General features: G+C 36.6%; 1 protein-coding gene across 1 annotated transcript in view; it reads right to left on the reverse strand.

Annotated features, from left to right (window-relative positions):
* Nlg3 (Neuroligin 3) overlaps positions 1-15,312 on the reverse strand; it is a 457,758-nt gene that overhangs the window by 53,189 nt on the left and 389,257 nt on the right. Inside the window, exon 4 of the mRNA XM_069844699.1 lies at positions 10,552-10,703. Within this exon, the coding sequence (XP_069700800.1) occupies positions 10,552-10,703 (152 nt within the window). The remainder of the gene's footprint in view (positions 1-10,551; positions 10,704-15,312) is intronic.

The raw sequence follows: 15,312 nt of genomic DNA on the forward strand, positions 1-15,312 counted from the left end.
GGTTCACTCGATATCGACGTAAAGATACGTAACATGTCAAATACAGCAAGAATTGTTACGAGGACCACAACAAGGACAAGGACCAAAATAAGAATCACGAAGAAGACAGCCATTTAAGGCCACGATTTCACAACATAGCTCGGGTCACAAACTATCATTGCTTCTCTGTACCGAATGGCAAATGCCTGCTATGGGATCTACATTCTAGACTGCTGTTGTCACTGTCTTGTCTCGGTAGCTCATATAGTAGCGTGTCGGTTCCACTGTATAACCGAAACGTCTCGTGTTCGATCCCAGGCAAAACTTTTTTTTATTGAGGTGTAATTAATTTCTTCAGGGTCCCTAGACTGTTAATTTGTCGAAAAATATGAATAATTTATGCCCAATTTCTGGGTCTTACAAGTGAGCTGAACCTCGTCAAAAAATAAATCTTACTTGGAAGTTAAGAGTATTCTTCCCCAAACAAAAATCATAAGAAACAAAAAGAGACCTGTCAACTTAAAATCTTGTCCACATGCCATCAACTTCTATTACAGCTCTAACTCGGTCCGGCATGGATGTCACGAGATTGTGGAATAAATTCTAATCCCTGGCGAGATCTTCCCAGGTTTTAACAACTTGATCCCACAATTCGTCTCGATTTCGAGGGCGTCGGTGGGCATAGGTGGGTATCCTTCTCTTTTTCAATTCCGCCCATAAATTTTCGATGACATTCAAATCAGGTGACTTCGGAGGCCAATTAATGATTTCGATCTCGGGTCTCCTTTGAAACCATCTTTGAATGCTTGCGGCATAGTGCACGGGATGGTTATCCTGTTGGAACAGCAATGTTCCTTCGGGAAAACGTTCTAGGGGCGGAAGGAAGGAATATATTTTCCAGAATGTGCTCGTAAGTTCCCGCATTAAACTGGCCATCGATGCGTTCTATAACGCCAGGTCCATCGTAAGACATCCACCCCAACACGATATCACAGTCTACTATATACAGTCACGAAGCTTGAGTTTTGAGGGTGCTAGAAACAATAGACTGTGACGGTACTATTTTGCATTGCCTGTAATGAGGCGATATTAGCGATCCTAATGGTGAGCAACTATCTAATGTTTGCATATTTACTACGTATTGAGCTTCGCGAGTGTATATACTAGACTGTGACGATATGCTAAAGCTCCCCGATCTTTCACGTCGGTGCACATAGCGCTAATCATGTCGGAGACCATCCTCACGATACACACGGACAGGACTTTCGTAATCACTCGAGATGGTTGTTTCGTCGGAGAAAATTACATTTCTCCAATCGAATTCCACTCGATTGGTAGCGAAGGCAAGACGGTCGACAGCTTGTGCTTCCCCCAATATTTCCATTTGCGCAGCCCTCCGGCTCCTAATAACGCGGTTCCTCAACCTGCTGATCACAGTCTGTGAAGAACCTGGAAAGTTAGATGCTGCTCTTCTTTCGTTAGCAGTCCGAAAGAGGTCCTGTCGAACTGCCTCGAATAAGAGAGCATCCTCTGCCAATGAAGAAATCCGGGGACGCCCAGGAATAGGGCGATTTTCGACTCCCCTCAATTTTGGTAACGATGAACCCACCTCTCGGCTGCACTTCCAGGAACACCGACCAAACGGCCAGCAGATCTAGCCCCATATCCAGCCTCAACTAGAGCTATAACTCGCTGTCTCATGTCACGTCGGTTCGCTATTAAGATGAGAAACGAGGGATGATGATAATACTTTAGTGTAGACAATGACTATTTAACGTGATAAAGAATGATTGAAATACGGGTCATCTTGCACAATAAGAGTTAATAAATCAGCTCTAACTTAAATATTTAAATAACAGGATATAACAGGAAGTCCAATTGTTGCAAAGCTAATCAAATTAAATCTAATTACATTAAGTAAACAAACCCAAAGTTATGACACTACATTGCTACAGCTAAATTGTAGGTTATTAACATAAGCATTGAATAGGTCCGTGCTTATGCATTGGACGACAAGTTCGAAAAGTTCGAATCTTGCCGAGGAATGTAACTTCTTGGTTTTATAATGTAAACCAAACTTCTAACTACAATCATTCATATTTCTTAATATTTATTAATATTTATAGCCAACATTGAATTTGTAAAGAAAATACTTTAGAAATCTCATATGGAATTTGTGATCTGTAGTGACATAAACATAGATTATCTCTCGGAACTTTTCCGTAAAAGTAAATTAAATTCACTCCTTGAAACAGGAAAACTTAGTCGTAGACTCATTTTCCCACCAGCATACTAGCTGAAGTAGCACAGCCATTGATAAAAGTTTTGTACACTGAATTAGAAATTCCTATTCGACAGCACCTATAATCAATGGCTTGTATGAACATGATAAACAAACCCTGTTTCCAATGTTACTGAACAATTTCAAAATATTAATTTAAAAACTAAAAAAGTGTCGTAAATGCTGTATCTAGTGATTACTTACATTTATATCTACAAAATGAATGTTGGAAAAACGTATATGTTACTGGTACTGCTGATATTAAGAGAAAATGTATTGTATTTTTCACTTCATTTCAGAATCACTTCAGTGGATGTTCTCCACTCAATGTTGTGAAAAAATAAAAAAATAAAAACATGTAGATAATGCAGGTATTAAAAAGAAGAATCTATATGTAATGAGCTGCAATGTAACTATCCTCATATTCTTGAATACTACAAGAAGTATAGTGTAATTTATAAAAATTTATGAAAAAGGGAAATAGAACACATTTGAATAGAAAAGCACGAAATCCAGATAATGCAATTAAAGCTATTCGGAATAATATTAAAGTTAAACTTGTAGATATCCTAAGAAAGAAAATATTTTTTCATTAAAATTAGTGATTATAAAGTAGAGGATGCCAACTCTATTGCAAATTCTTTTAACGTCTTATAGTAATACTACAGAAATATTATTAACAACTTAAACATTCAAGATTTTGCAAAAGATACTGCAATTAGTTACTTAACACATGCATTTAATAGTTAGTATTAATATATGTAATTAATCAATAACTGCAACAGTGCTTATTCATTCAATCATAACATGAATGGAATTGAATGCACATTAAATTAAACACTATTGAATACACGTAGATAAAATAGTTAAAATCAACTGAAGGGGTGAGAATGAAATAATCCAAAGCCACACTTCTAACAAAAATTGTTTTGTGCGAGTGCATTTATTACGCATATGGGAAAGCTACTAATAAAATATTGTAATAATTACTCAACAAATTACATAGCCTAAGGACTCTAAACCTTTGTAAACGTTTGCCTGTGTGGCTTAGGAATATTTTTTTAAATTTCATTTTAATTGTTAGTTTTATATATATATATATATATATATATATATATATATATATGCATTTACATTGTGTGTGTGTGTGTGAATAAATGCATTCATTAGATTAACGTTTATAATATTATAATTTGTAATTTTGTAATTCCTGTGATCATAACACTTAATCTGAGGACTTTGTAAAACTCTATTTCAACGTTATTTATATAAAAAAATCGTTGATATATGCTAAGAATCGAACTCGCTCTCTTCTACACAACACGCAGAGATCTTAGCGTCTGAGCTATTGCAACGACACGAAAGTTTTACCACAGTCTACTATATACAGTCACGAAGCTTGAGTTTTGAGGGTGCTAGAAACAATAGACTGTGACGGTACTATTTTGCATTGCCTGTAATGAGGCGATGTTAGCGATCCTAGTGGTTAGCAACTACCTAATGTTTGCATATTTACTACGTATTGAGCTTCGCGACTGTATATACTAGACTGTGGTTTTACTTTCTATGCGGAGTGTCGATCTAGTCATGAAGGTCCATTGTCGATTTAACTACACGATTTACGTATATATTTATCTTTTATTTACGTAATATTATCATATTTTTTGCAGTTTTTGAAGTGAATTCCGGAACGATGCTAGTAACGAACCAAATAGCTTGAATCTAAGTAACTCAATATTCGTTATCTTGTGTATCAGTGCTCTGGTCTCTGATCATGCGCAGTGTTTTACATCTGAGAGGAATATTCAATTGTCTCATTCCTTTTTAGGGAAACTGTACATTAAATATCTGACATAGTACATATATACAGTTAATGTGGAAGAAAGGAGCTTTTCAAGACATTTCATTCCTCTATCAGAACTTGAAAATCACACTTGAGACACGGGCCATAGCTTAGAACTCTGTATAATGATAACTCACTAGGAGAGAGAGGCGGTAAAATCACCTTCTTTCTTGCTGCTGCATATAGTCTGGCTTGAGCTTTCTCAGTGATAAGACTGATTTAAGGAACGTTCTTACAAAATGAATAGAAAGTGCAAGACTCACCCAGACCGATTTGTGGTAAAGTCACCATGCCAGGCGGAAAGTTTAAAATCATTCCTTTTGTGTGGAAATTGTACGAGTATCATGTCTACTTTGGAGTTAAAATTAGTAATCAGGACAAACCTTACGCATTTCATGTGTTCAATGCATCTGAGAAGCAGTAGTTAAAATGTTTTAAGTTAAAAAAGTAGGTTTTACAGAAAGAAAGAACATTAATTTAACATACAATTACCGAGCGTTTAATGTTACAGAAAACATAATGTAAAAATGAACGACAATACAACTCGAAGTGATCATATTGCGTTGTTGTTTCCCGTCCAAGTGTTGAGCCGTGCATGTCGGCTCGAAATCTTGGGCAACTTTTCAGTAGCTAGCGCCACCTATATTATCGGCATTATATTATAACAAAGAGGTTAGTTCTTATGATTTATTTTTTCGTAGTTATTTCTTAACTTCATTTCAGAGTTACAATACCATCGATGTTCTACTGGAAATGCAAACATTTGCCCGCACCAAGATAAACTCTGTAAATTCCGGACAATATAACGTGAGGAAAAAATGTACAACCAAATAATTAATTTCATCGTGTCTCTATGGGGGAATATCAGAATGGAGATTTGGACTATTGCAGTACGTTGTGTTGGGGCTGAAATTCCATGCAACAAAGTTCTAGATTTTTATGAACATCAAACGAGGTGGCATTATTGTCACTGAAGTATGCCATATTTTTAACCAAGCAGTGGACATTCCTAAGCCTGTGAAAATTGGGAAGCAAAATGTGACTATGTGTTGTAACAAGAATTTACACACACCTAAGTCAGTCACAATATTTTGCTGAGTCTTGCCGCAAACATGCCCTTGAAACTAGCAGAACCATGCTGCAAACGGTTTGCCAATTTTTGACTCAAAAGGATTACATTTCTAGAAAAATTACCGCAAACGTGCTTCCCTGGAATGACATTAGTCTGTGCAATTATATACAGTATTTAAAAGTTAAATATACAAGTTATTTTATCCTCATTTCAATGTCAATGAAAACATGAAGTTTTATAGATTGAACGAAGGAAGAAATGATGACACCTTGAGAAAACTTGTATCAACGCAATTATTTTTGTCCACCACAAATTGAAACTGATGTCGCTGGAATTACAACTTGGTTGGCGTGCGAATGCAGCTCGCATAATTGAGACATTCCATGCCACGAGAAACACTGATTTAATCGCAATCCTTCAGATTCTATGGAAATATTTTATAGATTCTATCAGGAAATTCATTAGTCCCGTATTTCTAATTTACGAAATTACGACTACTGTATGTTTTCGAAGATAAAGATTTTTGTAGTTCCGCGTGCAAAGTCTACTGTAGATTGGAGCGGACCATAAAATTTCAATAGCCGTAAATCTGGTTCAATCCATCGCAGAAAAACAAATGATAGCTCATTTTGAAGTTAACTACACTTTCTTTCTGCCGCTATAACATTTTCATAGCGAATTTTTTTTTATATTACCGCTTTTCAGAAAAAAGTTTAATGGTAGCTTTCGTTAGGATTCTGAGAAGAAACTGCCTGCTAAAGGATGCACTGGAAGGAATGGTGAACGGGAAAATAATTCGGGGCAGAAGATATCAGATGATAGAAGACATTAAGATATATGTAGGCCTATCATATGCGGAGACTAAGAGGAAAGCAGAAAATAGGAAAGATTGGAGAATGCTCGGTTTGCAGTGAAAGACCTGACATTGGGCAGAATACTATGTATGTATATACACCAAGATTAAAAAAGATACCATAAATACCCTCATAAGTAACTTCGCTTTTGGGGAATATTTGAAGATGGAGAAGCAATGGAATATATATGAAGGAACTATTATTACATTTAGTACTTACCGAAATGTGGCTGGAACTGCGGAAGGTGTGCATTTCTTAACCTCTTCCCTTACTATATATTTTACCAGTTATGTGAAAAAAAGTGTCATATTTTTTATTTTCGTAAAGAGGTCATTTAATATTGCAGAATCACTGTACATCACTCATTTTCTTACATACTTAAACAATCACTATGAAATAGACAATGGGACTCAAACGAGTTAACTCGGGTTAATAAATTTTGACACATGTTAGCAAACCGAGTTAACTCGGGTTAATCAGGGAAGTGGTTAATAAGGGCGTAATATGATAAGTTACCACATTACAAAGGCCACTAACAGTTGTTTATAATACTTTATAATGTAATAAGCTCCGTTCGTTTCGATGTAGAATGGAGTAAACAATGTCGTTTTTAGTCGTTGACTATCATCTTTGCAAAGGTGTAGTTGCTTTCCTTTGTATCACTTTTTAGAAACAGAGTACCATTACAGACTTTACCTTGGTTCACCTCCTACTTGAACACATCCGATGGCTGCTTATACTGCCTGCTCATAAGACCATTCCAACAATGCTTTCGCTGAAATGGTACGCTGTAGCACCAAATATACTGTGTCCATTCGTATATCTGCTCCAAGCTACGGAACAAATGTTGTTCTATCTATCTTGTGCCAGTGTGACATATTGAAGTGTGTTAGTAATAATAACCATCAGAAACTTGTATCAGAAACTCTTGTGGATAAATTCGTGACACCTCTACTTAGTAATGTGGGAAAGTTCTACACAGAAAAAGTTTTCCGGCTTTCTTGTTCTTTCAAGAGCAAAGAATATAATGGATTAACGAAGAGGAAGAAGAAGCTATTAGAGTCGCGAAACAAAGTAATATCACATAATATTTTAACACTTACTACAAACATAAAATATAGAACATATATTCACAAACGACTTCATTGACCATTAGGACAATTCTTTTCTATTCATGTTACAAATTTGACTATTGAATGAGCAGGCAGTATAAGCAGCCATCGGATATATAGATGCGTTCAGCCAGGCAGTGCCCTGGTTAGATGAGGTGTCAGCTAACCATATGTAAGTTGCCGCTAATTATAAATGGTTACTATTTTTAACCGAGATTGATATATCGCCTAGAGACTTACCTACAATTTTATTGTACATACGAGGAGTGCTGAGAGATTTATACTTAATGATGTATTAATGTGGAAGGTTGGGCCTAAATCTAGTAGTGGGGATTATCACAATATGAATAATGAGAATTTCTTGAAGTGGGTAGAGGAGAAATTAATTCCTAATTAGAAACCGAAAAGTGTTGTCGTGATGAATAATGCTGCATATCACAACGTCCAGAAACACAAGTCTCTTGCCTACAAGTCCAGAAAAGACGAAATGATGAAGTAGCTAACAGATTAACAGCTAATAAAATTATCTTTTCAGCGAACATATTGAAACCACAATTCTATGATTTAATTAAATTATATAAACTTCTAAAGGAATTGCACATTCTTAATGCGTTGCTACAAAATCACAGTAAGGGTACACGGGAATAACGATCAAGGTCCATTTTAGAAAGTTTCGAGAAAAACGAATTTTAAAGTTTAAGCACTTAATACTTTGTTATATGTGCATTTAATAGAAATTGACGTATTGGAATGTCAAGAACGATGATTTCTTATTACTAGCTAGACCAGATGATTGTACTTCCTTTCCACTATAAGATAGCATTATTAACTCAATTTAGATTTTTGATGGACCTTGATCGTTTTTCCCGTGTACCCTTCATGTTATATTACTTTAAGATTCCCCCCGTATCATTCTGATCTCAACCCAACGGAACTTATTTGGGCGTAATTAAGAGACTGGGCTCTCATCACATTTAAAATGTGTAATATAATATTATAGCTTAGTGAAGAAAAAATTCGGAATATTGGTGTGGAAGAATGAACAAAAGTATTGTAGGCCTACAGGAAGAGATAATTTAGAAAGGAACTTGGACCGAGAGGAAGTGATAGACAATGAAGTAGAGAGAATAATAATAATAATAATAATAATAATAATAATAATAATAATAATAATAATAATAATAATCAATCTTGGAGGCGAAGTCAGCGACACTGATGATTCTGAAGAGGAATACAGTGATGGTGAAGATAGAGTTAAATTTTACAATAACCCCGAAAGGGAAGGAACAGGTATGCTTTACTACAAAGTATTATTTACTTAGTACAATTATTTGAATAATTTGAAAATCGCGGAAACCACAACGCATCCCTGGAATAATACTGTCGTGACTCTAAAAAATTAAATTTTGAGTTACAGGTAGTTTTGTAATCTTTTTTTAAATACTCTATTAAACAGCAGAACTGTCGCATCTACAAGTTCAAGTGCAAAATCTGCAGGGCTCATACTGATACCTGGCAATCCTGAGTTTTCATACGGCTTTGAAATATTTATCTTGCATTTATTAGAACTAACTTTTGGTAGTTACGACAACATTATTTTAAGGGTGCGATAATCATGCTTCATAATATTGAGATCTTATAATTATAGCTAACATTAAAATGGAAAAAATACTTGGTACTTTGGATAGACATTTGGACGAACTTATTTCGAAGACTAGTACAACCGTTGTCGTCTTCCTTCCCTCCGTGAACTATGACGTTTCTTACCGACAGAGATAATAAGTAACTTACTTATAATAAAAGGTCTGTAAACTACCTAGTTTTATTTTATGTTTAAAATCATATGTAAAAGCAAATGAATTAATCTGTGATTTTGTTGTATCTGGATTAAGATTATTTGTTTAACATAATCATCAATATCAGCATCATCAATTTAGACTCTTTTGCTTGTTTCAAGTTTTAAAGAAATTCATTCTTCCATCTAGTCAGAGGTCATCTGACATATTGTTGTTGTTCAGCCAACGGTCCAAAGACAGGTTTAAACATCATAAGTGATGCCACTAAAGCATTTCTCATGAGGCAACTAAGCCAGGAGATAGTGGGTTAGGGTGGTCAGTTCCTTTACCCATCCATTGCATAAATCATTGATTAGTAACTTATTTTACTAATTTTATTTAAGATAGCCAATATATTGGTCACAAATTATATCGCAATTCAATATAATTGGGAGAGATTCTGTTTGTAATGCATATTGCATCTGCACATCAACTAATATTGCCTAGTGAGGTATTCTGTGACATACGTTCAATTTTCGGAATCACTGTAAATAATCCGCAAAACGACACTCTCTATACTTATGGACAATGATAAGGTGTGTCAAGGGGGCACTGAATCAAACGTTTATTCTAGTGAATTCGTATTGAAAACTCTTAATAACTTATATCTTCACCATTACGCAAAAATGTTAAGATTGCCATGCGATATGGATTTTGTACAACTCTGAATTAATTAATGCATGTGTACAAGAAATCTACAATAAGAAAATTCTATTGACAATTGAAGAATACTCCATGACTCCACCAGAGATAAGCCTATTACTCTATTTCCACATATGATATTATTTAATCTGGGGTTTAACTTTAAGCGGATATGTAACACAAGGCACCTTCCATTGGATTCCTTTGGAAAGTACGTATAATAAGTTGCAATCATGTATTTTCGCCTTAAGTACGACGTCTAAGCTTCGTAAACTTTCTGTGTGTATTTGTAAATTAATCTTACGTAATGCTAGCTGTCTATTTATTAAGCTGAATATATCCAGTTCTATTTACACAGTCACACTTCTTATATGTACTTACCTAAAATTCTAATCTCTCTAAAGATACAATTACTTTTATCCCTCCAAATTAATATCCAAAATTTTACTGAATTGGAATTTGCACAGAAGATCAATTTAAAAATTTAATTGCGTGCTTTTCAGTGATTTATGTTACAATATTTTTCTTGTAGACCGATTTCGATATTCAGGTTTGAAAATTCTATATATTGATCTTTTTACCAAGAATGGAAGATTTTTAAGTGTGTTATTGTATTTATAAAGTATGAACTCATGAGTTTCTTAGCTAGTAAAACGTTATGTAGGTAATATAAATTGGCTTGAGAGAATTCACAACCAATAAACCAACAATAAAATTTCCTGTAGAATGAAAGAAAAACATAGTGAATTTTGGCTTTGGTGTTGGAAGATCAATTCAGTTACAGTTTATAAATCTCTTTCTCTTCTAATAACAAGTTATGGAAGTACGAGAAACCTAAAGAGATAAAATCCTTTGGTTTTCTCTGCCTCTGTTTCTATTTTGGTTTAATAATTTATCACTGATGCTGCTGTACCAGGCAAGCTGCTCACTTACCCAGTTCTGGCGAAGTTGCTCCAATATATCATTGTCGCTTCAGAGAGAAGCATCTCCGACTTGGTATAATTGCGAGGGAAGTAGGATAGCCCACCGACAAGGGGGGCCCCGAACACGTATGGTAGTTCCTCTCCGTGGATACATCCTTGTCTCTGCAACATGAGGAACATAATTTATAGCCATTTCATTAATGAATTTTATAACAAAATAACCAATTTACCGTTGTCTTGTAGATTACTGTACTAGAGTCCTTGGAATAAAGAGTTGTAATAAGGCAATATATTTACAAGAATATTTAAAGTGTACTGACACTGCCGACCTTCATGTAGTAATAAAACATGCCAGCTACACGTGTCTTCTCATGCTTCTGTAACAAAACTGTTAAAAATGAATGGTGTCACCATGATAATGAATAACACATTTTCTCACTAAATAGTTTACAGATCCTTTTCACCAGACCACAAACACCACCACTACCATTCCTACTATCACCACCACCACCACCACCACCACCACCACCACCACCACCACCACCACCACCACCACCACCACCACCATCATCATCATCACGACCACAACCATCATCATCATCATCATCATCGGCTAGCCACCGGCGTATCTCGGTCGGTTAAGACGCTTGCCTGCCGATCCAGAGTTGCGCTCGGCCGCGGGTTCGATTCCCGCTTGAGCTGATTACCTGGTTGGATTTTTCCCAGGTTTTTCCCAACCATAAGGCAAATGTCAGTTAATATATGGCTAATCCTCGGCCTCATCTAGCTATCATCAATCCTATCGACGTTAAATAACCTCGTAGTTGATACAGCGTCGTTAAATAACGAATTAAAAGAATCATCATCGGTTCGTTTTTTCCCTCATTAAATATATTCCTTATAGATCTGTCCATTATTTTCCAGGTCGGTTTACATTTCTCTTTCCTTCAGTTTTATAACTTTGCATGCATTTGGGAATGCAATCGTCTTTTAATTTCTATAAGTGTTAGAACAATTTATTTCGGCTCTCATATTGTCTATTTTTCCAGCTTTCTTATAAATATATCCCTTTCAGTGTCTTAAATTCTAGTGTGAACACGCAGTGTTACCCAAAATATTTGTACAATATATGGATTTCGGTCAAAAGAACTACTGTCTTATTGGTTCATATTGTGTCTATGCCTCATACCTAACTTGACGACATTTAAATAAACTATTTTGCCAATGGTAACAGAAAGCATATTCAAATTTGATATTAGAGGAGAAAAATTCGCTCCGGCGCCAGGGATCGAACCCGGGTCCTTGGTTCTACGTACCAAGCGCTCTAACCATTGAGATACGCCGAAGTTCAATCCACGGCACCGGATCGAATCCCTCTCCTTCAGTGTTTTTCCCTTTGTGGCCTGACTCCAAGTTCGACATGTATGTTGACATTTTTATATTAAGACAACGTAGAACCAAGGACCCGGGTTCGATCCCCGGCGCCGGAGCAAATTTTTCTCCTGTAATATCAATTGTTACCATAACAGATGTATTCTGTAGGACAAAAAAATTAATCTTTACGTATATTCAAATTTATTTTTGTAAGAAATTCATGACGTCCTCTCTGATGCATTTTTTATATTACACAGCTTGAGTTCCTTTATTAAAGTCTCTGAATATGATCCATTTTTGATAGGGGTTAATTAAAAGAGTGTTAAATTGTCATAATTATTGTCTCTGAAGATCGTATGTTACCTGAAAGTAATATTACACACGAAAACAAAAAGTTATCTTCTTAAAATATTTTGATAGCATCTGTTCCTTTCAAGTGATATATTAAGTAAAGAACTGATACTACAATTTTTATTCCATCGCCTTCAATTAAACATACAATTTCATTTCGTCCCCGAATAGCCTGAAATAAAGAGGCACAACCACAATTATCATCTTACCTTAATCTGATTCACTCGGTAGTGTTCGAGGACGATAGTCTGCTCGACCATATACAATATCTGAAGTTGTACGATCACTTATTCGATCACTGTTCTGTGCTCACATGTACAGTTAAGCTATTTATTTGAGGAAGCTTATACTTACTTACAAATGGCTTTTAAGGAACCGGGAGGTTCATTTCCGCCCTCATATAAGGCCACCATGGATCCCTACTCTGAGCAAGATTAATCCAGTCTCTACTATCATATCCCACCTCTCTCAAATCCATTTTAATATTATCCTCCCATCTACGTCTTGACATCCCCAAACGTTTTTCCTCTCAGGTCTTCCAACTAACACTCTATATGCATTTCCATATCCATACGTGCTACATGCCCTGCCCATCCCAAACCTCTAGATTTAATGTTCCTAATTATGTTAGGTGAAGAATACAAAGCATGCAGTTCTGCGTTGTGTAACTTTCTCCATTCTCCTGTAACTTCATCCCTCTTAGACCCAAATATTTTCCTAAGCACCTTATTCTCGAACACTCTTAACCTTTGTTCCTCTCTCAGAGTGAGAGTCCAAGTTTCTAAACAATACAGAACAACCGGTAATATAATGTCTTATGTCCAAGTTTCGCAACAAGCTCTTTTTTACGGTGATGTGCTGTTACTTCTACTCCCAACCTCCAAGCTGAAAGACCAACCCTTATCGACTGTCCGCGACTGCTTATTCAATATATTCGCTGCTACCATCCATATCTGGAGGCCGTTTCCTCTATCCGAAACCTGAGGACGCGCCATGCCCTGCCACGGGTTTGAGGAAGCATATAGGGTAAATGAAGGTATTAACGCCATCAATTTAAAAAATGGGTTACAGCTGACCAGAAATACGGATAATAATATTGATCTTTAAGATATTGATCATTTGTAGCCTTGCCTATGGAATGTACTCTCCAAAAGTTGTAATTGTCAGAAGATTTTACAACAGTACAAGTAAATAAAAGTATGATGCATGAAGTTACAGGAGAATGGAGAAAGTTACACAACGCAGAGCTGCACATATTGTATTCTTCACCTGACATAATTAGGAACATAAAATCCAGACGTTTGAGATGGGCAGGACATGTAGCACGTATGGGCGAATCCAGAAATGCATATAGAGTGTTAGTTGGGAGGCTGGAGGGAAAAAGACCTTTGGGGAGGCCGAGACGTAGGTGGGAAGATAATATTAAAATGGATTTGAGGGAGGTGGGATATGATGGTAGAGACTGGATTAATCTTGCTCAGGATAGGGACCAATGGCGGGCTTATGTGAGGGCGGCAATGAACCTCCGGATTCCTTAAAAGCCAGTAAGTAAGTAAGTAAGTAAGTAATTAGGTAAGTAAGTAAGTAAGTATGATGCATACAAGGGTGGACCCCAAAAGTAACCGGAACCGAACTGTTGCGCGCGCATGCTTTGTAGTTAACGAGTTATGCTGTTTGGTGTTGTTAGTTTGGAGTCTCCAGCGACCGTTAGCGAGCTGGCGTCAATCTGAGTTAAGTGGTTTGTTTGTGGTGCTGTGTTGTTTGCATTCCTGTTTCAACCGTTTGGCGATTAGTGAGATGGGCGACCACAAGGAACAAAGAGTGTGTGTGAAATTTTGTTTTCTGTTAGGGAAAACTGCAGCCGAGACCGTTAATGATGACGCTTTAGGGAAATCACAGGTCTATGAGTGGTTGTCCCGTTTCAAATCTGGCAACTTGTCAACTGAAGATATGCCACGCCCCGGGCGTCCTTTGACAGGAAGAAATGACGAAAACATTGCCAAAATCAAACGTGCAATTGATGAAGATCGTCGAAACACCATTGACGAAGTTTATGAGCAAACGAACCTGTTATGGAGTACGGTCCAGCGAATTTTAACCGAAGATTTGCACATGAGACGGGTGTCTGCAAAATTTGTTCCTCGCTTGCTCACAGATGACTAAAGAGAAAACCGCGTGAGAGTTTGCCGCGACTTGAAGAGTGAATTGCAGAACGATCCAAATTTTCTTAAAAGAATTATGACTGGGGATGAGTCTTGGTGCTATGGGTACGATCCAGAATCAAAGCAACCATCGAGCCAGTGGAAAACTCGAAATTCACCACGACCCAAGAAAGCATATCAAGTGCGATCCAATGTGAAAATAATGTTGATTTGTTTTTTTGATGTGAATGGCATTGTCCACAAAGAGTTCGTTCCGCCAGGGCAAACAGTGAACCAACATTTCTATTTGGATGTGTTACGAAGGTTACGAGAGAGTGTGCGACGAAAACGGCCCAAAATGTGGAGAAATGGGAACTAGTTGTTCACCACGACAATGCTCCAACCCACACAGCTCTGACGGTGCGACAGTTTTTGACAAACAAGAACATGGTGCTTGTACCTCATCCACCCTACTCACCCGATCTGGCTCCGTCGGACTTTTGTTTTGTTTCTACGGATGAAGAAATGTCTGATGTGGATGACATCAAAGAAAACACGCTAACGGCTTTGAACAGTATCCTGCCTCAAGAGCTCCAGCACTGTTTTCAGCAGTGGCAAAAGCGTTGGGACAAGTGCATTAATGCAATAAAAATGCATTACGGTAATTTTTGGGTCCCCTCTCGAACTTGCGCTATTGCCTGCAATGAAGATAATAACGCCATTATTTTTTTAGAACAAAGAAAAATGTTTATAAACAAAAGTGACAAACGTAAGATTGTGCTATACAGTTAAACAACTATAAATGATTAGGGACAACAAAAAGATGTCAATACTCATTACTACATTACTTTAAAAAAATTCAATCAAGTTCACTGTCATTGAATGGTGCACAACTGTCTTCACAT

Source organism: Periplaneta americana, chromosome 14, assembly GCF_040183065.1.
Source record: "Periplaneta americana isolate PAMFEO1 chromosome 14, P.americana_PAMFEO1_priV1, whole genome shotgun sequence".
NCBI lineage: Eukaryota > Metazoa > Arthropoda > Insecta > Blattodea > Blattidae > Periplaneta > Periplaneta americana.